The sequence below is a fragment of the Epinephelus fuscoguttatus genome, linkage group LG20 (genome assembly GCF_011397635.1).
Source record: "Epinephelus fuscoguttatus linkage group LG20, E.fuscoguttatus.final_Chr_v1".
Classification (NCBI taxonomy): domain Eukaryota; kingdom Metazoa; phylum Chordata; class Actinopteri; order Perciformes; family Serranidae; genus Epinephelus; species Epinephelus fuscoguttatus.
Window position 1 is genome coordinate 5162635 of NC_064771.1, and position 24074 is coordinate 5186708.

Sequence of the window (24074 nt, forward strand, 5' to 3'; positions counted from 1 at the left end):
TTGAGAAAGTCCATTGTGGATTTCAAGGTGTGTTTAGGATCATTGTTCTGTTTTAGAGGCCATCCTCTCTTCATCTTGAGCTTTTTTATTTACAGATGCTATGATGTTTGCTTCCAGAGTTTGCTGGAATTATAAGTGAATCCATTCTTCCTTCTACCTGTAAAATGTTCCCCGTGCTACTGGCTGCAACACAAGCCCAAAGCATGATCAATCACCTCTGTGTTTAACAGTTGGACAGGGTTTTTTTTTTTTTTTAAATGAAATTCGGGGCGTTGGTGGCTTAGTGGTAGAGCAGGTGCCACATGTACAAGGGTGTTGCCGCAGCGGCCCGGGTTCGACTCCAGCCTATGGCCCTTTGCTGCATGTCATTCTCTCTCTCTCACCCTTTCAAACTTCACTATCCTATCAATTAAAGGCAAAAAATGCCCTAAAAATATCTTTAAAAAATGAAATTCTGTACCCTTTTCCAAACATATAAAAGTTTCAAGTTTGCATCAACTGGCATTTTCTTATGATGATTGTGAGCAAGCCATAGCCCAAAGAAGCTAATTAAGGTCTGGGGCCCTGGTAAAAGTTGTCTGAACACTCAAATGTCTTGGGGTACCCAAAATTTTGCATGTTGCTTCCATACTGTTTTTTTCACTCTAACATTGTACAAAACAGAAATGAATGCAGAAATTGCGCTTCATTAGCATGCTATAAATAGATTGCAGTTAACAGAACATTATAATAGACATATAATGTGTGTGTGTGTGTGTGTGTGTGTGAGAAACTATTTTTATATTTATTGTATTGTCGACTGTGCATTTTGTTCATAAATTTAGAGAAGGGTAGGTGCAACAACTCTTTGCTCCAGTCTCTTTGATTCATACTTTTTTTGAATTGGAGAAATTCTACTTTTAGTCTTCATTATTATTTACTTTATTTACTTACAAGATGTGTATGTGTACATATTTTGACTCTTCACAGTGATAAGATGTGTTGCTAAACTGTGTAGGGCTCGATGTGGAAGTGTGTGTTTGTGATGGTCAGACAGATGACATCACTCTGCAGCTTTCAGCCACCACCTACAATGAGTAAAATAAAATCTCTGTTATTGACTTTGGGTCACTGAGTGTCTTGATTTGTAACTGTACCTCTGTGTGTGTTTAGGATGATGAGGTGGTCCTGCAGTGCTCAGCCACAATCCATAAGGAGCAACAGAAACTCTGTCTGGCTGCTGAAGGCTTTGGAAACAGACTCTGCTTTCTTGAATCCATCTCCAACTCCAAGGTACTGATACAAGCTCTAATACACTCCCTTAGACAACATGAACAACAGAATGCCAGTCAGGTGACACAGTAAAGGAAATCCCCAAATAAATGAGTGATGGCAATGCAAATTCCTCCAGAAAAGACACAAGGGGCGATTCATGTAATTTTAATTAAAAAAGTCTTCAGTTTAGAGTTACAATTTGCCTCTTAATCCCCCAGAGAATATAACAGAACTACACTTTAAACTTCTGAAGTAATCAATTAAGTTGCACTGCTCCTCTAAATGAGGAGTCAGACAGCATCTCTGCAGCTCTACTCTGCTCTCTGCTATGTTCAAATTTTAGAGAAAGTCATTTATATTTTCATATTTTAATGCAGTATTATTTCACCAGCCCACAACCAGTCTACGCCTTATACTAGGTTTTTGCTGGTCAATAAAACTATCATTTTCTGCTGCCTCAAAACAGCAATACACCAACAATGCGCACAGTATTAGCTTCTGAAATAATCAGCAAAGCTACGCTGCTCCCCATGCATGAAAGCACACAGTGTCTCTCTTGATGGGGAGTCTGACAGCAGCTCTGCAGCTCTGCTCTGCTCTCTGCTATGTTCACATTTTACAGAATGTAATTAATATTTTCATCATTATTGACGTATTATTTCACCTACATGCAAGGGTGCAAGGGTGCAAGGGTGCAAGGGTTTGAATCCCTTTTGACAAAGGGATCCAAACCAGCAAGTAAATGATAATGTTAAAATACAACCCCTTCCCAGTTTGGATGTTGGGTAAAACCTAAAAAAAAAAACAGAATGCAATGATTTTCAAATCCTTTTTGACTTATATTCAACTGAATATAATTCAGAGACAAGATATTTAATGTTCAAACTGAAAAACTTTTGTTTTTTGTAAATATACACTTATTCTCAATTGGATGTCTGCAACGTGTTTCAAAAAAGTTGGAAAAGGTGCATGTTTGTGTGCAGTGTGTGACATCATCTTTTCACAACACTCAGTAAGTGTTTGGGAACTGAAGACACTAATTATTGAAGTTTTAAAGTGAAATTCTTTATGATTCTTGCTTGATATACAACTTTAGTTGCACAACAGCCTGGGGTCTTTGTTGTGTTTTGTGCTTAATAATGTGCCACACGTGTTCAGTAAGGGTCTAGATCAGACAGGTGTGTGGTTAGAAATTGCTATGTTAAGAAAAAGGGCAAGTTTCTAATAAAGTATACATACATTCAGTAACAAATCATTTCTTCTTTGTTGATCTTACACCACCCATAATGATCAGCAGTCCTGAATGTTGCTACAGAAGAATTGACTGTCCTGTAGAAAAGTTAAGTCAACATCAATAAATAATCTAAGTGTTCCTGTTGTTCCAGAATGTGCCTCCAGATCTGTCCATCTGCACTTTTGTGTTGGAGCAGTCACTGTCGGTACGAGCTCTTCAGGAGATGCTGGCCAACACAGAGGAGAAGGCTGAGGGGGTGAGTGTGAAGAGACAGAAACACACATTAAAACAAACACACACACACACACGCACACACGCATGCACGCCTACACACACACACACACACACACACACACAAACAAACAAACCAGGGATGGGGAGATGAATGACTGTACAGTAGGTTGTTTTCAGATCAGAGCTTTCTTCAGGTGAGACTGGCAGGCTAAGACACCAGCCTGATGAAACACACAGAGGAGGAGGTGGTTGAAACCAGGAGCAACAGGGAGAGTGAGTCTGCTTACTAATCTGCTCATTATCTAAACTCACACACTTTTCCTTTTGTTTCCTTGCCAGCACTAATGCACATATAAAAGCAGCAGTAAGAGGCTGCGGATCAGTTTGGCACAAATGCAATTCTGTTTGACTGTAATCTATCCTCCCAAACAAAAAGAAGACAGCACCATACTATTTGTGCTGATTGCTTTATGGTTGACTGAAAACCACTCCAGTCCATGCTGAAGGTCATGGTCTAATGAAAGCCAGTAGCACCATGTACTCTGCTCTGGTAACCTGCAAAAAGCTGTGTAACGATTAAAAAAATAAAAATAAAAATAATAAGTATATATATATAGGGCGGCACGGTGGTGTGGTGGTTAGCACTCTCGCCTCACAGCAAGAGGGTTGCCGGTTTGATCCCGGGCGTGGGAGCCCTTCTGTGCGGAGTTTGCATGTTCTCCCCGTGTCAGCGTGGGTTCTCTCCGGGCACTCCGGCTTCCTCCCACAGTCCAAAGACATGCAGATTGGGGACTAGGTTAATTGATAACTCTAAATTGTCCGTAGGTGTGAATGTGAGCGTGAATGGTTGTCTGTCTCTATGTGTCAGCCCTGCGATAGTCTGGCGACCTGTCCAGGGTGTACCCTGCCTCTTGCCCGATGTAGCTGGGATAGGCTCCAGCCCCCCCGTGACCCTCAAGAGGATGAAGCGGTTAGAAGATGAAGATATATTATTCCCAATATCTTCCCCTGCTGAACACATTCTGAGCCAAGCCCTGCTTGACAACTCCTAGCAGCTGCCTCCCACTTACATACCATGTCTCTTACCTCACTTGGGATGCATGATAATTTTTTTGGAGTTGAGAGTCCTCAAGAGACAGAGGTCTCAACCAGACCACTCCAGTTCACCCTCACTACATGTTTGGGGTTTACCTGGTCTGTCTGGCAAAGCACAGCTCAAGCTTAAATCGCAGGCCATTCCTCCTAATCATTGCACTACAAGTTTCTTAATCGTTGCCCTCATCAGCGTTGAAGTACCACAGCAGAGCTATAGTGTCACTGGGTGGTACCCTTTCCGTGACCCCACCCAGAAACTAAGAAGGCATGATCCCCCAAGCTGCTGTTGAAAGCACTGGCACAAACAACAGTCAAAGCCTTCCTTTCAATGACTCTCAGTTCCAGAGAGGCAAACCTCTCGTTCTTTGGGGAGAACTCCCACACAGCAATGCTTTACTTGAGGCTTGTGAGTGTCCCCACAAGCTCTAGAAAACTCTAGGAAACTCCTGGAAAGAGTCTAGTATGTCTCCAGGAGTTTGGATCCTGATCAAGTGCCATGCCTAGAGGTAAGCCCAACTATGACTATAACTATAACCTATAGGTGCTCTGGTTCCTTCCCTGTCACTCCATGTCTGTGATGCCAGGGATCAGCAAGCCTAGGTCCCTGCCTCTGCCTGCTGCCTGGCTGATAGTGCTCGCAACCCCAATGTCTATCACTGTAGGTGGTGGTCCATGTAGTTCTCTCTGTAGTTCTTGACCCATGAGGCCCAGACTCTCGACAGCAGGCTTCCCCCCGAGGTCTGGCTCCAGGAGGGGGCCCTGTTTTCCCTGTTCGTGGAGAGGTGCTGCAGCTCCTTCTTGGCCATTTCATAAGGGACACACTGTTTTCTGTTTGGTTTTTGTGTGATGTGAAACTCTGACTGTAGAATATGTGCTATTCAGCATGGAGATATGTGCAAGTGGTATATTCACCATGTTCCACAAGTTTCCCTAGATTTTTTAGTCTAATTATAGAGAACTAAGTTACATGCCATAATCATATCAACACAAGCAGAATAGACATCAAGAATGTACATTTTGTGAGCCGGTCTGGATCGTTCTTCAGCTTAGTGGTTGTGGGCATTGTGTGGCTGAGCAGTGGCTTTGGCTCACTTGTTCCTCTTGCAGACATGGTGTAATTTATAAAATTTAAAGTTAAAATTAGAGTTAAAAATTTATTCTAGATGGTATCATAGCATGCTCATTTGTCAAATATAGAATTTGCAAAGTGAGAGAATATGTGGCCTAGGGGAGCTGAGCAATGTTAATTTAACACTGAGGATAATATAGTTTGTAGTGTTATGGTTGTCTCTTTCTTTGTTTTTTTTTTGTTTTTTTTTGTTAATAGAATAAGTAGAAGAATTGTAAAAGTAAAATTTAGTCAGCATTGTTGATTTCACATATACATATTTGAGCTTAAAAATGGAAACTAAAACATTTATTGAAATACTGTGTCATATCTAAATTGTTCAAATGAGCAGTTTCAATCATGTGTAGTTCAAGAAAAACTACACTAAGCCGCAGTGCAGATGTAGTACTGTTGTGGTGGAGGAGGATCTAATAGAAACTCTTGTCAAATTTCATCATGACTTGCAGTTTTTTTAATGAAGTGGGGGATGGTTATTAATTCGTCCTTTCTCACTGTCAGCAGAGACATCAAGACCAGAGTATGAGAGACAGCAACACACACACACACACACACACACACACACACACACACACACACACACAAATGTGTGTTTTAGAGGAATTATGTGTTTTGTAGTTCATTATTAAGCCAGGCATATTCCAGTGTGTCTTGAGCCAGGGTGTGCTCCAAAACCCGACCGGCATATTGCTGCTTTAATGGTTGGGAGTGATTTTCACTCAGATTTCCAGTTGGGATGCAAAATGACACAAGGAAATACCACATCAACTGACAGCATCAAACTATAGGGACCAATAAACACATTTCTTACTTGGCCTCTAGTGGCTGACTCCAGTTGAATAAGTAGAAGAAGAAGATGAACCACAACATCTTTACTGACTCCTGCTGACACAATAAATGTCATACCTGTGCAGGCCTTAGACCCCATTTACACCTGCAATTTAAAGTGTTCATATGCAACATCTAATTCTACAGACCCAGATGCAATTTACGAGACTTTTGTTTACACTTAGCCACATACAATACAGGACAGTACAGTACATGCATCCGTGTTAGACAGATCACATCACAGATTTGATGACACTCCACCTTGGTGTTCCCGGGCTACATGAAAAACAGGGTAAGACCTATTCCTGTCCAGAGGGTGGAGTTAATGTACCTGAAGCTGTTTGGTAATTGCCTAAAACAAAAAAAAGAAACAAAGGACATGGGCAAGTTAGCCTTGTACAGGGTACAGGCAGAAGATCAAATATTTATATTCATTAAAGGTGGTAGTGTTAGCAGTTGGAATCACCAGAGGATCCACGATATGATATAATCATGATACTTCAGTCACAATACAATATTATTGCAATTTTACATATAATATACGTTGCGATTTGCTGAGTGTTGCAAAAAAAAAAATTGCAATATATTGTGATTTATTACCTTTTTTCAACTGTAAATTACATCCCCAAATCAAAACTTTGTCAACATCTGTTTTATCTAATAGGATTAAGTTTTTAGCCTGTTCATCTCACTCCAGCATTTTTTTTTTGCAGCAGCAAAATGTGCCCAGTGTACTGAAAAGCAATTGATTATATTATTCTAGTAGGCTAACTAATGTTTTATTTGTATTTGTCATATTGATAATTTATATGATAAAAAAAAATGGACACTTGACTTGGCACCGTGTGACAATATGATATTGCCACACAAAAATATTCAGATACTATGCTATATCGATTGACAGACAGAATTTCGCGACAAGACAGAACTATTTTAGAATATTGCAGCAAAAAGTTGCTGCAGTGTTAATTGGCTGGTCTGAGCTCGACTCAAGGCGACTGCAACTCAGTGCCCTGTCCCTTGTGCTGATCACTGTATGTGATCATGCAAGTGTAGCCAGTATCTCACTATCACTATCCTCATTCATATTTTAAGAGGCTACTAAATATATTCAGTCACAAATAAGCCTGAAAAGCTGGAAATCAAAACAGAAGTACAGAGAGTTGTTGCATAGGGATGATATATGTTCCCATCTTGTTGCATTGGTGTGTACCAGCAGGTTGAATGGCGCAATGCAAGTAGTTGCTTGTTCAAGTTGTGTTTAGCCTTGCTTAGCACTCCTTTACACTTGATGGATTTAGCTTTTGGATTACCTACCATGCGCCATGACAGATAAAAAGGTTTCACTCTCTAATAAACACGTCTGTCAACTACTGACACTCTGACAACCTGTCTGCCAAAAGCAGATAAACGGATAATAAGAAGAGGTGACTGTATTTTGAATAGCCTTAAAGACATAGGGATAAACCCACAGCAGTCATGAGCTTTTTTCATGAAGTAAATGGATTTGAACACAAAGAAAAGAACATCTCATTACTTCCACATGCTCCATTTAGTGTTAGACATTTAAATGTCTAACACTTTTTTATGCACTCAATGGATTTATTTATCTCTTTTGGTCAGAAACTTGTTAAAATCTGTGTCAGTGAGCATTCTTCCTTTTCCAAGATAATCCATCTACCTGACAGGTGTGGCATATCAAGATACGATTAAGCAGCATCATTACTACACAGGTGTGCCTTGGGATGGTCACAATAAAAGGACACACTAAAATGTGCAGTTTGATCACACAGCACAGGTTCACAGATGCCACCACTTCTAAGGAAGTGTGCCATTGGCATGCTGACTGCGGGAATGTCAACCAGAGGTGTTGCCTGTGAACTGAATGAAAAACCGACATAGCCACAGACACGTAACCACAGCATCTAAACCTGCAAGATTGTCTGAGAGCAGCCACCAAGTGATGCAACAGTTGGTTTCAATTTCTGTGCAAACTGTTTGAAATTGTCTCAGGGAAGCTTATCTGCATGCTCGTCATCCTCACCAGGTCTTGACCTGACAGCAGTTTGTCATCATAATCAACTTGAGTAAGCAACTGCTCACCCTTGCTGGCATCTGGCACTCTGGAGAATTGTTTGCTTCACAGATGAACCCTGATTTACACTGTAATGGGCAGATTGCAGATGGTGTGTATGGCGTTGTGCAGGCGGGCAATTTGTTAATGTCAACATTGTGAACATGGTGCCCTATGGTAGTGGTGGGGTTATGGTATGGGCTGGCATAAGCTATGGACAACAAATTTGGGTGCATTTGATTGATGGCAGTTTGAATGCACAGAGGTACCTTGACGAAATCCTGAGACCCATTGTCATGCCATTCCATCCATCCCCACGCCCTCATGCTGCAACATGACAATGCATGACTTCATGTTGCAAGGATCTGTACACAACTCCTGGACACTGAAAACATCCCAGTTCTTCATGACTTGTGTATTCACCACCCATGTCACCTACTGAGCATGTTTTGGATGGTCTGGATCGGTGTGTATGACGGTGTGTTTTAATTTATGTCAAACTCTATGTGAAGGAGACGTGTCACACAGCAGAAAGCAAATGGTGTCACACTAGATACTGACTGACTCTTTGGGGTATTTGTGACCCAAAAATGCATTTCTGTAGCATATTTTAGAATGTCCTTTGAGTGTGACCATCCCAAGGCACACCTGTGTAGTAATGATACTGTTTGATCAGCATCTTGATATGCCACACCTGTCAGGTGGATGGATTATCTTGGAAAAGGAGAATTGTTCACTAACATGGATTTTAACAAATTTGCAACCAAAATTTGTGAAAAATATATCTATTGAGTGCATAAAAAGTCACTTTATCAAAGTCAAATTTATCACTTTAACCTGTGATAAACAGAGCATAAACAAAATTGCAGCGTAGAAACACATTTTCTGTGTAAGTTTGGCAAATATATAGAAAAAGCCCTTTATCATCTTGTCACAGACCTAAACAATGCTCTGCTTAGAGTTGCCTACAGGTATACAGCCATGTTTAAAACATGATCATAATTTTTATATGGTATATAGTTGTCAATATAGAAACAGTTGTGGTGCGACGACTCTGTCATTGTTCGCATTGTTAGTAGGGATGCACAATATTAGATTTTTTGCTGATATCCAATACGCTGATTTACATCAACTTATTTGGCCGATTGCTGATACCGATATTGAAATATCTACATTTTCCCCCACCTACTTTTAGTGATTATCAAGTCTCTTCTGTAGTGGAATTAATATCATATTATGCTTGCATACTCTTATCATCGTGGCCCACCAGCAGATAGAGACGTGAAATACATTACTTTTCAATGTATATGATATTCATTCATTGTGCAAAATAAGAAAAGGCATGTTTGCCGATTCTGATTGTTCATTTTCTAAGCCAATATCTGCCCATAACAATGACATGCGGATATCAATGAGCATCTGAGCCAGGTCAGTTTTTTTCTTCCAGCTTCAAGTCTTCATGCTAAGCTAGGCTAACCATGTCACGACTCCAGCTGTAGTCAGTACTTAACACGTAAACATGACAATGATATTAATCTTCCTGTCTCACTTTAAAAAACAAGAAATGAACATATTTGCCAATCAAATCAAAGCACAAGACTCTCTATTCAGTGGGCTGTCATGACCTCCTCATCCAACAGTCTTGCCTGTTGGATAGATGTGTGTTTTTATGTGTTGTCTGTAAAATTAATACGGCAACTTACTTTTTCCTCCTCTCTCTCATTTCCACACAGCATGTAGTGGTGGAAATATGGGTAGGTGTGCCTCCACTCGATGTCTGTGTTTGTCATGGTTGTCACCATCTTTATGTTGGTTATTGCAGTCACCGTCATGAGCTTCAACAGTGTGAGCACTAGCAAAGTTGCCATACACATTTGTGTTTCTGTTATCTATTGAGTGTCAACCTGTTGGAGGTAATGGAGATTTTAGATATGACTTTATCCACCTATGTAATTGAAAGATGTGCTAGCTGATATAGAGGCAGGTGCTCTGCACATTTACTCACACTCACGCACACACACACACACACACACACACACACACACACACACACACACACACACACACTGGTTTAGTTGTAACCAGTGGGCTTGGAGCTAAGAGCCACAGACATTTTAGATAAGTCAGAGTATTGAGAGATGCACAAGGTTTTGGTCTGCATATGACCACTAAGAGCTTATTTATATAAATGCAGCTTAATGAGCAAAAGCCCACAAGGATTTGATGTTATTCTATTTCTCATCCCAGTTGCCTGAAAAATGTTGGTGTTGTATGTTTCTGCAAACCTTGGATATGCTACATTTGCACGTTATTACACTCATGGCCACTTTACTGGGTACACCTGTTCAACTGCTCGCTAATGCAAAAAAGCTAATCAGGCAATCATGTGGCAGCAACTCAATGGATTTAGGCATGCAGACATGGTCAAGATGAACTGCTGAAGTTTAAACTGAGCATCAGAACAGGGAAGAAAGGGGATTTCAGTGACTTTGATCATGGCATGGTTGTTGGTGCCAGATGGGCTGGTCTGAGTGTTTTGGAAACTTTTGTTTTGGAAAATATTCAGTGAAAGGCAGTTCTCTGAGCAACTGTGGTAACTCAAATGACCACTGGTTACAACCAAGGTATGCAGAAGACCATCTCTGAACGAACAACACGTCGAACCTTGAAGCAGATGGGTTACAGCTGCAGAAGACCACACCTGGTGCCACTCTTGGCAGCTAAGAACAGGAATCTGAGGCTTCAGTTTGCACAGGCTCACCAAAATTGGACAATAGAAGGAAAAATGTTTGCAGTCTGATGAGTCTGGATTTCTGCTGCAACATTCAAATGGTAGGGTCAGAATTTTTGTAAACGACAAAAATTCATCCTGCCTTGTATCAATGGTTCAGGCTGGTGGTTGTGCAATGTTGTTGGGATATTGTCTTGGCACACTTTGGGCCCATTAGCACCAACTGAGCATTGTGTAAATGCTACAGTCTACCTGAGTATTGTTGCTGACTGTGTCCATCCCTTTATGACCTCAGTGTACCCATCTTCTGATGGCTACTTCCAGCAGGAAAACAAGACATTTAACAAAGCTTAAATAATCTCAAACTGGTTTCATGAACGTGACAATGAGATCACTGTGCTCCGATGATCTCCACAGTCACCAGATCTCAAACCAGTAGATTATTTTTGAGATGTGGTGGAACAGGAGATTCGCATCATGGATGTGCCTCCAACAAATCTGCAGTAACTGCGTGATGCTATCATGTCAGTATGGACCGGAATCTCGGAAGCACTTTGTTAAATCTATACCATGAAGAATTAAGGCAGTTCTGAAGGCAAAAGGGAGTCTGAGCTGGTACCAGCAAGGAGTACCTAATAAAGTGGCTGGTGAGTGTATATAGTAGATACATTGAAACTTTATATTTCAACAACACTGTGGTTAACATGTAGTTAGATTTGAGCCCAAAAACAATCATGTTTGGTTTTAAAATAACCAGTATTGGGGGTACAATCATGGCAGGAAATGCAGCGATATCTTTGTAAAAGACAACCGATTTTCGTGGCACTATCCTGCCAGGGGGGCAAGCAAAATCACAACTGCTTTTATTGTTTGGTGGCCTTGAACAGTGGTCTGCAGCTTGGCAGGCATCTTCCTTAGGTGTTACAAGATCCACCTTCCTCTCCACCTCCCAATAACAAAGTCGGCTCATATACTATGACACTTTGGAAACATTGATATGGTACATACAAAATGTGCAAATGTAATATATCTGTGATTTACAGAAATGTACAAGATGACGACATTTTCTTCTGGCAACAGGGCTGATTTTCTACTGTAATCAGGCCTGTTGATGGTAGTGCTATTTTAGTTTGGTGTACGCAGGACAACCACCGCTCCACCCAGCATAGTCTTGGGTAGGTGTTGGAAACATCAGTCCAAGTAGAAAAGATCTTCGCACACTTACATCTATGCAGGGTTTAACTTTACTGATGAGCTTTTGGCCCATTAGACCTTCATCAGAGCATACAGTTGTTGCCTCATGTATGTTCTGATGAAGGTCTACTAGGCTGAAAGCTGAAAATAAAGTGAAACACTGCACAGATGTCAGTGTGCAGAAATCTACCAGTTTGATCTTTGGTGTAAAAATTATGTGCTGAAGTTGATTAAAGTATTTTTTTATTACAGACACGTCTGAAATAATCACAGACACTGGGCTGTCCTGCTGTTATTACAGACATGTGAACCACAGGCACTCTGTCTGAACTAACTGTGGCCTTACACATGGACTCGCCTGTTTAGTGCAGTGTGATCTTTCTATTATCAGTCTCTCTGCTGCTCCCTGTGATGAGCACATGAGCCCTGCCACTGGCACTGGTTTACTCATAAACCACAAAAATCAAGTATTAAATCAGAAATGTTCCATTTGTGACACCCGTCAGATCTGCTCTTAAAAGCCTGCAGCCTGGAGCATGCAAAAAATATATTAGCCAAAGAAGCAGCAGTGGTTTTATTAACTTTATTAACTTTTATTAACTTAATACTAACTATCTGCCTATAGGCTTAAATTATTATTTTAAAGGGAAAATTTGGACATAATATATAATACAAGATTTAATCTAATATTTTCACTTTCTTTCAGTTGTCTGTATGCTAAATATGAGGCTAGAGCCAGGAGATTGTTAGCTTTGCATAAAGACAGGAAGTTTGGTGAAACAGCTAGCCTGGCTCTATCCATGGGTGAAAAAAAAGTAAAAACATTCAACAAGCCCAGTATAAACAAGTTGGTTTAATTCATACCAAAACAAAATGTAAAAACAAGTTTTAGTCTTTTGGCTTGATTTTTCTGGGCTTGGCGCAACGACTTCCCGGAGTCTGAGATGGTTGCTCAGCAACCTCAAGTTGATGACAAGACTCCACAGACTCACTGCACTCAGTCCCCTGCTTCTAGTTTTCATGCTAAGATAAGCTAATGGACTGCTGGCTGTAGCTCCATGTGTAGCACCCAGTCATCCAAGTGGTATTGACCCCCTCATCTAACTTTAATGACATAAGCAAATTTTCCAAAATGTTGATTTATTTTTAGCCACAGCGTCATCATCCTACCATGAGGCCAGAACCAAAGGCAGTCCCCACTGAGAGCCAAAGAGAATTATACGAACAGACGATTCCTCTGGAGAAAAAATTCCAGTTAGGACGGCCAAAAACTGAGCTGTTCCCTCTGTTTTGGAGTGGCAGACAGAACCATAGAAACAGATCCTCCTCTTCCCTCATCAACAAACTCCAAATGCATGACTCAGCATAGGAGAGCACACAGCACAGGAACATCAGAACACAACAAACTGGCGAGGCTGGAAAGGCCTCAGGACCCTTTAAACAAACTAGGCTGCATTATGTAGTGTTCGATTACGCATAAAGCGAAGGAATAACAATAATTTAGTCTGAGTATTGATGTCTAATGCATGTTTCATGGTCTACAAATAACGAAGAGATTTGTGGATGTGTATGATGCCTTGTATGCAATATGTAATGTTCACAAATGCATTGTCCAATCGACATATACCAATTAATTTGAACCAATGTAAAACATTTTTACAAATACTTTTCCACTTTGAAATTTCACATGCATACACTAAAAAAGCTGGATGTCTGATATTTCTCCCACCACTTAAAGGTAACATGCATTCATCCCACATGAGGAAGTGTCGTCCATATCCTTGGCAGCGGTTGCTGAGGTAGTCAAAAAGCTCCTCGGCGGCAAGGTGCCAAGTGTGAATGAGATTCGCCCTGAGATGCTGAAGGCTCTGGACATCGTTGGGCTGTCTTGGCTGACACGCCTTTCCGGTGACACGTGGAGGTCAGATACAGTGTCTGCAGAGTGGCAGACCGAGGTGGTGGTCCCTAATTTAAAAAAGGGGACCAGAGGGTGTGCTCCAACTATCGGGGTATTACACTGCTCAGCCTCGCTGGAAAAATTTACTCCAGGGTGCTGGAAAGGAGGCTCCGACCCATGTTGAACCTTGGATTCAGGAGGAGCAGTATGGATTCCGTCCTGGCCGTGAAACAGTGGACCAGCTCTTTAACCTTACAGGGCTGCTGCAGGGGTCGTAGGAGTTTGCCCATCCAGTCTACATGTGTTTTGTGGACGTGGAGAAGGCTTACGACTGTGTCCCTCAGACAGTCTTGTTGGGGCGACTGCAGGATTACGGGATACCGGGGTGTGTGTCTGTGTCTGCATACTCGGCGCAAAGTCAAACACGTTTTCGGTGGGTGTTGGCCTCCGCCAGGGTTGCCCCTTGTCACCGATCCTATTTGTAATATTCATGGACAGGATCTTGACGTGCAGCCTGGGGGAGGAAGAGGTCCAATTTGGGGACCTCAGAATTGCATCTCTGCTTTTTGCAGATGATGTGGTTCTGTTGGCTTCATCACACCGTTTCCTCCGGGTGGCTGGGCTCAGCCTTAGAGATAGGTTAAGGAGCTCGGACATCCGCAGGGAGGTCCGAGTAGAGCCGTTGCTTCTTTGTGTCGAAAGGGGTCAGTTGAGGTGGTTTGGGCATCTGATCAGGATGCCTCCTGGGCGCCTCCTGTTAGAGGTGTTCTGGGCATGTCCCACTGGTAGGAGGCCTCAGGGCAGACCCAGAGCATGCTGGAGAGACTCTATAACTCATCTGGCCTAGAAACGACTTGGGGTCCTCCAGGAGGAGCTGGAAAGCATTGCTGGGAAGAGGCACGTCTGGGGTGCTTTGCTTGGCCTGCTGCCCCCACAACCCAGCCCCAGATAAGTGGATGAAAATGGATAGATGGATGGAGGGCAGCCCCCACGACAGAACATGCAACATGCTGTCTGCATGTATATAGATAGATAGATAGATAGATAGATAGATAGAATGAATTAATAAATATTTACATTAGTTCAAATTGTTTGATATTTGTTTATAGATTGGACAATGCATTTGTAAACACTATGAACGCACTATGTTAATCTGGTTTCTCTTTATAAATCATGAAACAGGTATTTAACAGGTATTTATCACCAACACTAAGACTCTCCATACAAAATGTTATAAAGTATTATAGCTGTTGTGAATGACCACGCTTGAGAGCGAGCAGGTCTTTGTGCATGTCTCTTGATGGTTTTCATGTGAGATATTGTTGTTGGTATTTCTGGATCAGTGTCTCCTCAAAAGCCTTTTACTTGTTTGTACATGCTGAAAGGATAGATTGTCTTTCTAACTTCTGACATTAATGACTTGTGAATTTTTTGGTTTCAGTGTAAAAATTGGTCACAAATTTGCTGCAGGCCTCAAAAACACTGTACAAACTTCCACCATGTTGCTTTTCAGTCGGAGCACAAGCAAATATTAAGGAATATGTTGAAACAAAAATGTGTTCTTTTGTTGTATCTACTGTTGCTTTGACACGTCTAACACGAGTTTGTTCACCATCAAGTATTTTAATTAAGCTTTTACTCTGCAAGTCTGCATCCCATAAGTGCTGTCTACACACATCCATTAGTGTGTGTGAAAGTGAAGCAGCTCTGCTCTGTGAGGCTTGTGCTGCACTTCGTTCACCAGGAGCAGGCCAGGATGACTGCAGTGCACCAGGAGACAGTACAAGACCAGCAGACACAGGCATATGTTGGTTGTGTAGGAACTCCTTCTGCTAAGAAGATAAATGTCAGTCAGAAAGCAAGACTCGAGCAAGACATGAGTTACATGGCACAGTCTCTTGGTGCTGCAGAGTCCTGCTGCTATCAAAGACTTTACTGTCACTGTGTAGATTTGCAGCACTGTGGAGTTCTGAGAAATGTTCAGCAGATTAGACGGAACCAGAAGCAAAAGGGTTTATAGATAGCATTGTCTTTTTTTGAGGAACACTAGCACTGGTTTAATGTATTACTGGCATTATCTAGTTCATTGAACAGTGACAAAAATAACTGTAATTATTGTGCTTAAAGAAGTACTTCACTTACAAAACGAAACTTTGTTTATCAGTTACTCAGCCCATGTTATATTAAATTCATGAAGAGCGTTTTTTTTTTTTTTTTTTTGATATGCCTCTATTGTGAATGAAAAATCCAAAAATATTTCAAAATTCTTGATGGACTGAAGTACATAGGGTCTGGATTTAAAACAAAACTATATCAAAACATCTGTTTGCAATCTCTCATAAAACGTGTGCAGTATAATCCAAATCTTATTTATCCAGTCATATGGTCAGTACTTCCCAAACACATACATCATGGTTAAAGCTGTAATATTTAAACTGCTTACACATAAACAGTTACATTGACAAGTAGTGCACCAGGGCAACTCAATTGTATGTACAAGCAAAGTTCGAATATGTGCTTGCCTGCATGCTTACCCGTTTATTGGTGAAAGTTTTTTTTCTAAGATTATTTTTTTGGCTTTTTGGTCATTATTTGATAGGTCGGTATTAGTGTGAAAGGAGGAGAGAGAGGAGAGAGAAGTTATCGGAGAAAAAATAGGTGAGCACACATTTGCAGGTGTTGGGCTAGCAGTCTATCTGTGATATGTCAAACAAGGTAGAGGAAACACTGATTTGTAATATTAAACTGTTTTTTTTGTGCTTTTACCAGTATTATTCACCTGGTCTATTGCTTTTGGAGTGGAAGAGACGTCTGCAGATAACTTGGCTCATGGTAAAAACCTGCTGAACAATAAATACTGAAGGAACAACAGGGAGAGGTTTCAGCTGGTTGCAGTCTGCAGTCCTCACAGCTAGATGCCACAAGATTCTCCTAAATCTTACACACTGGACTTTAAAGTTAGTGAAAATGCATGTGTTGAGGAAGTACACACTTAGCATACGACTGGATTAATTAGACTTGGGTTATACTGCTTAAGTTGTGTGAGAGTTTGGAAAAAGATGTTTTGATATAGCGGCATGGCACAGTGGTTAGCATTGTCATCTCACAGGAAGAGGGTTTCCTGTTTGAATCCAGGGAGGGGAATCCCTTCTGTGCGGAGGCTGCATGTTCTCCTTGTGTCAGCCTGGGTTTCCTCGAGGGACTCCAGTTTCCTCCCACTGTCCAAAAATGTGCAGGTTAATTGGTGACTCTAAGTTGTCCATAGGTGTGAATGTAAGCATGTATGGTTTTCCGTCTTTATGTATTAGCCCTGTGATAGTCTGGCGACCTGTCCAGCGTGTACCACACCTGTCATCCAGTGTCAGCTGAGATAGGCTCCAGCTCCCCCACTACCCCCAGCAGGATAAGCTGTTACGGAAAATGAATGAATGTTTTGCTGTTGTTAAAGGCAGCTCCCCACTTCTTCAATTCATCAAGTCTTTTCTTAGTTTTTGGATTCCTTGTGCACATTGGAGGCATGCTATAAAAACAAAGCTTTTTTCACAAATTCACGCACATGGTGAGTAATTAACATACAAATGATCATTTTGAGGGTGAAGTATTCCTTTAACATTGAAATCAGTGTTATTGAGCATCATTTGTCATTGAAACAAGAGTTTTACTCCACATTTTATATCACTACTTAACATCCTTGATCTTTACACTGAATCTAATAAACCTATTAGGGATTGACCAATTATCGGCATGGCCGATAACATCGGCAGATATTCAGCATGTTTATGATAATCGGCATCGGCCGTTTTTTTCACCGATAACCGATAAAATACATTTATTTTAAAATGCGCTCCTTTGGCTCTGATGCAGCCGTCCATATGCCTGAAGTCCCCACTCTTGGCTGTGTAACAGTCCCTACTGATTGGTTGCACTGATTGGTTACATGGCACAAGTGATAGCCAATCAACACTGAAGCTTCTACATGCAGCGCCACAGACTTGAAGGAGAAGCAGACTGCTCTGTAAGCCATGGCAAACAAAAAAAAAGATGTAGGCCAATCGTCATCAAGTAAGCGTGTTCTGGAGCTCCTTTACTTAATAAAAAGAAGACAGAAGTAAACTCAAAGTATAGCTGGCATTAGTGCCACAAATGTGGAAAAATAATTAGCGCATGGTCTGCTAGCATAATGCTATATAATGGAAATCTTCATAGACGTGCTAACAGAAATTAGCATCGGCGCCACAACGGCATTACTATGACAAACAATAAAGTGCAAGTGAGCAACTCTACATAACATAAGCAAATAAACTCAAAGCAATACATTTGTACTTACAGACATGTTTCCTGTGCTCTATTAAACTTTAACCATGTCATTGCGCACTACTGCAAGTCTGCATATTCTTCTTCTAAAACTATATGATATGTATATAAATGAACTTTTTTTTCTTTTCAAAGTGCTGCTGGCAGCTTCCTGTACTGTTTCATTGGAAAAGTTCTCAGAACAAATATGTGCTAAATTGGATTTAAATCTAGTGCTTTGTCAGTGTTTTTTTTTTTTTTTTTTTGTTAATTCTGTGTCAAGTATGATTTTTACAGCAGACATACAGTACAGGCCAAAAGTTTGGACACACCTTCTCATTCAATGCGTTTTCTTTATTTTCATGACTATTTACATTGTAGATTCTCACTGAAGGCATCAAAACTATGAATGAACACATGTGGAGTTATGTACTTAACAAAAAAAGGTGAAATAACTGAAAACATATTTTATATTCTAGTTTCTTCAAAATAGCCACCCTTTGCTCTGATTACTGCTTTGCACACTCTTGGCATTCTCTCCATGAGCTTCAAGAGGTAGTCACCTGAAATGGTTTTCCAACAGTCTTGAAGGAGTTCCCAGAGGTGTTTAGCACTTGTTGGCCCCTTTGCCTTCACTCTGCGGTCCAGCTCACCCCAGACCATCTCGATTGGGTTCAGGTCCGGTGACTGTGGAGGCCAGGTCATCTGCCGCAGCACTCCATCACTCTCCTTCTTGGTCAAATAGCCCTTACACAGCCTGGAGGTGTGTTTGGGGTCATTGTCCTGTTGAAAAATAAATGATCGTCCAACTAAACGCAAACCGGATGGGATGGCATGTCGCTGCAGGATGCTGTGGTAGCCATGCTGGTTCAGTGTGCCTTCAATTTTGAATAAATCCCCAACAGTGTCACCAGCAAAACACCCCCACACCATCACACCTCCTCCTCCATGCTTCACAGTGGGAACCAGGCGTGTGGAATCCATCCGTTCACCTTTCTGCGTCTCACAAAGACACGGTGGTTGGAACCAAAGATCTCAAATTTGGACTCATCAGACCAAAGCACAGATTTCCACTGGTCTAATGTCCATTCCTTGTGTTTCTTGGCCCAAACAAATCTCTTCTGCTTGTTGCCTCTCCTTAGCAGTGGTTTCCTAGCAGCTATTTGACCATGAAGGCCTGATTCGCGCAGTCTCCTCTTAACAGTTGTTCTAGAGATGGGTCTGCTGCTAGAACTCTGTGTGGCATTCATCTGGTCTCTGATCTGAGCTGCTGTTAACTTGCGATTTCTGAGGCTGGTGACTCGGATGAACTTATCCTCAGAAGCAGAGGTGACTCTTGGTCTTCCTTTCCTGGGTCGGTCCTCATGTGTGCCAGTTTCGTTGTAGCGCTTGATGGTTTTTGCGACTCCACTTGGGGACACATTTAAAGTTTTTGCAATTTTCCGGACTGACTGACCTTCATTTCTTAAAGTAATGATGGCCACTGGTTTTTCTTTAGTTAGCTGATTGGTTCTTGCCATAATATGAATTTTAACAGTTGTCCAATAGGGCTGTCGGCTGTGTATTAACCTGACTTCTGCACAACACAACTGATGGTCCCAACCCCATTGATAAAGCAAGAAATTCCACTAATTAACCCTGATAAGGCACACCTGTGAAGTGGAAACCATTTCAGGTGACTACCTCTTGAAGCTCATGGAGAGAATGCCAAGAGTGTGCAAAGCAGTAATCAGAGCAAAGGGTGGCTATTTTGAAGAAACTAGAATATAAAACATGTTTTCAGTTATTTCACCTTTTTTTGTTAAGTACATAACTCCACATGTGTTCATTCATAGTTTTGATGCCTTCAGTGAGAATCTACAATGTAAATAGTCATGAAAATAAAGAAAACGCATTGAATGAGAAGGTGTGTCCAAACTTTTGGCCTGTACTGTATATCGGTTGTAAATATCGGCTATCGGTATCTCTGTTTCATAATAATCGGCATCGGCATTGGCTCTGAAAAAAAAAACATATCGCTCGATCCCTAAAACCTATAAACCTAGAGATCACACCTCCACCAGATGTATAATACACAAATCTTATCACACAAAGGTCAGTTATAGTACCTGCACATGAAGCATGCAACATAATCAAAAGTATTTACACATTTTTTATTACTTTTGCAGGTTTTTCAAGTGGTAAAATGCAGCTGTTTGGGAATCAAACAGCTTGCTATTGGTCAGACAGTTTACCTGTGAATGGGGAGCATTTGATTTGATGCACCAGAGGAAGCACTCTAAACACAAAGCATCAATAGTGCACCCGATCAGGTTTAATTAACTGTGAAGGCCCAAATCATATCCTGATTATTATTTCATTAGACAGCCCTGATGATGGTAATTATACTATCAGCTCAGGATGTTATTATGACAGTGATATACAGAGATGTCTGAACCTCCTCACAGAGTGCCGTGACTACATTGATGAAGTGATAGATGGATGACATTACAGTTAAGCTTTTGTGCTTTATTAAACTGTAGTGAACAGACTTTTGGGCAACATTTCCCCCTACAACTTTACAGATGAGAAGCATTCTTGTAGAATGGAATGATCCAGCTGGCCTCTCCCTCTCTCTTCTGTCTACATCCGTTTGTTGACCTCTCTGTCTGTACTGTTTCTTGATATCTCTGTTTAGCTGTTTTCACTTTCTCGTTGACTTTCTGTCTTTTGTAACTCTGCTGTTTTTCCTCTCTTGCTCTTGTCCATGTCTCTCTGTCAGACGGCCCAGGGTGGCGGCCATCGCACCTTACTGTACGGACATGCCGTCCTGCTGCGACACTCCTACAGTGGAATGGTCAGTAAACACGCATGCGCGCTCACACACACACACACACACACACACACACACACCACAATAACAGTTATAACTAAAATAATTAAGGGAACATTCAGACATGTTTAACAGGTAAGTAAAACATACCTGACAGGACCTACCTCATACTGACAGGAATAATATTCCAGGGAGTGATGGTTAATGGTATATTTGCTCCACAAATAACATTTATGCAATTGCCAAATTACAGGTGGTTCTTTAAGTGTTTTTGTAAGAGAAGATCCTAAAACTCCAACTATCAAATTATTTGATTTAAGATTATCATTGATATCAGTAACATTAAATGATTTATTACTCAAATGATTCTGAATTCCTACCAAGTTTTTACAGTCTGAAGGGTACTGGTGTTTGTGGGGTGACATTGTTAAATACATGTAGTTCACTATATATGAACTATTAAATATGCTTTATGACAGCAGACTAGCAAAGACAGAATAATTGAAATGCATATAATTGTTTTAAATGAATCATTTAAATAATTAAACAGAACCCCAGAACTGTCCACAGAACTTTAACTGCAAACTGAACTGATAAACACTTCTTTCTGTGCAAGACATACTCACTGCATCCAAAATTGCATACAAACCACCCAATATATGTATTATCGTTCAACATACTTCTGTGGGAATAAATAGTAGTTTGTATCTTTTTGGATGTGCTAAGCTATAATTACCACATCACTCCCTGAGAGCCTCCTTGCCAGTTGAATAGAAAATCATATTAGCCTGTGCCAATATCAGTGCTACCAGCAATTTAAAAATGATTTAAAATCTAGAGACTGAGGATGCACTCCAGCTGCCACTCAGCAATCCATGACTAAAAACTAATGTGGGCCAGGGGGCAAAGTGGGAGGGGCAATGACCCCTACCCTTCTTCCTACCCCCGTTCCCCAGGACTACACCCATAAATGAATTTAGCCTTTATTCTAATCTCAACTACACAGCTGTAAAGTTTCATGACTTCATCTTGCACAGTTGTGTCTTTATTGCCTTGAAAATGGGTTGATAAACAATCATAAACACCGACCAAAGTACTCAAAACTTCTAATGTGGTAGTTCTCGCTACAGTTGGTGTCACCAGGACCACATTTCACCAAGATAACACACACACATTCATGGGGTGAAAACAATACCAGCCATTGTGAAGTTGTTGCAGCTGGTAAATATTTAATCAAAACTAGCACGCAATTCATGTTCTGTTGGCTCATACTAAGGTTTCAGACACACAAAAAACTCTACTGTTTTGGCAAACTAAACAGTATGTTAGTATAAAATTTCAGACCCAGACATTGTATCTCTCTGGGTTAGACTTACTATGACGGTAAAAACAGTGTGTTACTGAGACTGTAATTATAACTAGAACAGGGGTAGAGAATCACACACATACACACTCCAGACAAGACAAATCAATCCAATTGTCTGGTGCTCTAGAGAACTCTACTACTGTAGCTGGTAGATGTTATAGTTGATCAGATGGATTGATGAATGGATTCTGTTTCTCTGTTTAGTACCTGTGCTGTCTGTCCACCTCCCGCTCATCCACAGACAAACTGGCTTTTGATGTTGGACTGCAGGAAGATACCACAGGTAGGAGTCAAACACATTGCTATCACTGTGTTTGAATTTTGTTAATATTACAAAACCCCAGTTATTAATAAATTTCTGCTGTGTAGTCAAATTTGCTGAACTGTATCTTAAAGCTGCACTAAACATTTGTTAATAGAAAGATTATGTGCAGTGTGTTACTTGAAGTGAAAAACCCACAGAGAATTATTACCAACTCTGCAGTTCCCCTCATCTCTACAGAACTTTTTAAGTAGCTTTCAGGGTTTTGGTATGACAGCCCAGACCTTTACTGTTTTAGTTCAGTCTCACAGCTCCCATCAACACTGTTTTCAGCAGCAGAAGGCAGCTGTTTCCAGGAAAAAAGCTCTAAAAGCCCATTGTACACTACCTGCACAGCAGCAAACAGCAGACAGACACAGTCAGAGATGAGCTGGTGAACATAGTGGAGCGTTTAGCAGCTAAATAGACAGATACATTTTTTCTTTCAGAAGTTAGGTTAAGATCATTTTCCAACTGTAAAGCTCTATAAACAACCAGTGTGTAAGATTTAGTGGCATCAAAAGCAAAAGGCCCTCCATAGTGCCTGAATTTGGTTTGTCCGTTCTTGGCTACTGTAGAAACATAGTAGCCCAACATGCGGACTGAACGGAAGAGGACCTGCTCCCTGTGTAGATATGAAATGCTCATTCTAAGCCTACGAAAACACACAACAATTCTTAGTTTCAGGTGATTATACACTTATTAAAACATAAATGTTATATTCCAGTCTTGCCAGTATATACGTCTTTATCTTAGTACACATTGCTCCTCTAAGGGGAAAAAAACAGAAAAAGGTAAGGGGTTAAGAAAATGATACTAGTTTGCCCCAAAGAACTGGAAAAATAAAGACCATGTCAGATGGCAATTAAATCAAGCTAACTCAGATTGGACCCAGGGACACTGGACCATAAGTTACATTAGCTTAGGACCTCTTTGTGGAATGGCTCCAAGTTGGCCCAGTTTGATATCTCAAGCAGCGCTTTGTTTTCACTATCTCCTCATCATCTCTGCACTGAAACTCCGATCTGCTGTTGTAAGTGTTAGGAACTGTCAGGTTGTTTCTGTCTGTTTCAAACCAATGCTCTCCCATACGTAAACAACAGAGCAGATTCATTTCTACTGTCTTCTAAAACAACTTATGTGACTGGCCTTAAAACAACATAAGCATAAACAACATATATTAAAATTCTAACGGTTTAAACATGTCCTTAACATCATGAAACGGTCACACTTCAACTCCAGAACTACCTGGTTCGGTTCAGGCAACAAAACTACCTGGTCAGGTTTAGGCAACAAAACTATGTGATCAGGCTTAGGCAACAAAATTACATGATTAGGGTTAGGCAGCAAAGTTATCTGGTTAGGTTAAGGCAACAAAACTATGCGATTATGTTAAGGTAACAAAACTATGCAGTTAGATGTAGACAACAAAACTAGCTGGTCAGGTATAGGAAAACCTTTAGGAAAGTACTTTTGTAAGAAACGTAATGTGACATATGTCACATGACAGACGTAACATATTTTGCTAGCGTCGCATTCTACACATACTAGCCTACTAGGCTGTGTAGTTATTAGAACATGTGTCTCCGGTGTAAAAGTCCTATGTTTATTTGACCCATCCACCACCCCTCAATC

The 24074-nt window shown here is 40.9% G+C and overlaps 1 protein-coding gene across 1 annotated transcript in view; it reads left to right on the forward strand.

Annotated features, from left to right (window-relative positions):
* The window catches only part of ryr2a (ryanodine receptor 2a (cardiac)), a 254922-nt gene that overhangs the window by 70954 nt on the left and 159894 nt on the right, over positions 1 to 24074 (forward strand). Inside the window, exons 2-5 of the mRNA XM_049562736.1 lie at positions 1153 to 1272; positions 2640 to 2744; positions 20722 to 20796; positions 22343 to 22421. Of these exons, the coding sequence (XP_049418693.1) occupies positions 1153 to 1272; positions 2640 to 2744; positions 20722 to 20796; positions 22343 to 22421 (379 nt within the window). The remainder of the gene's footprint in view (positions 1 to 1152; positions 1273 to 2639; positions 2745 to 20721; positions 20797 to 22342; positions 22422 to 24074) is intronic.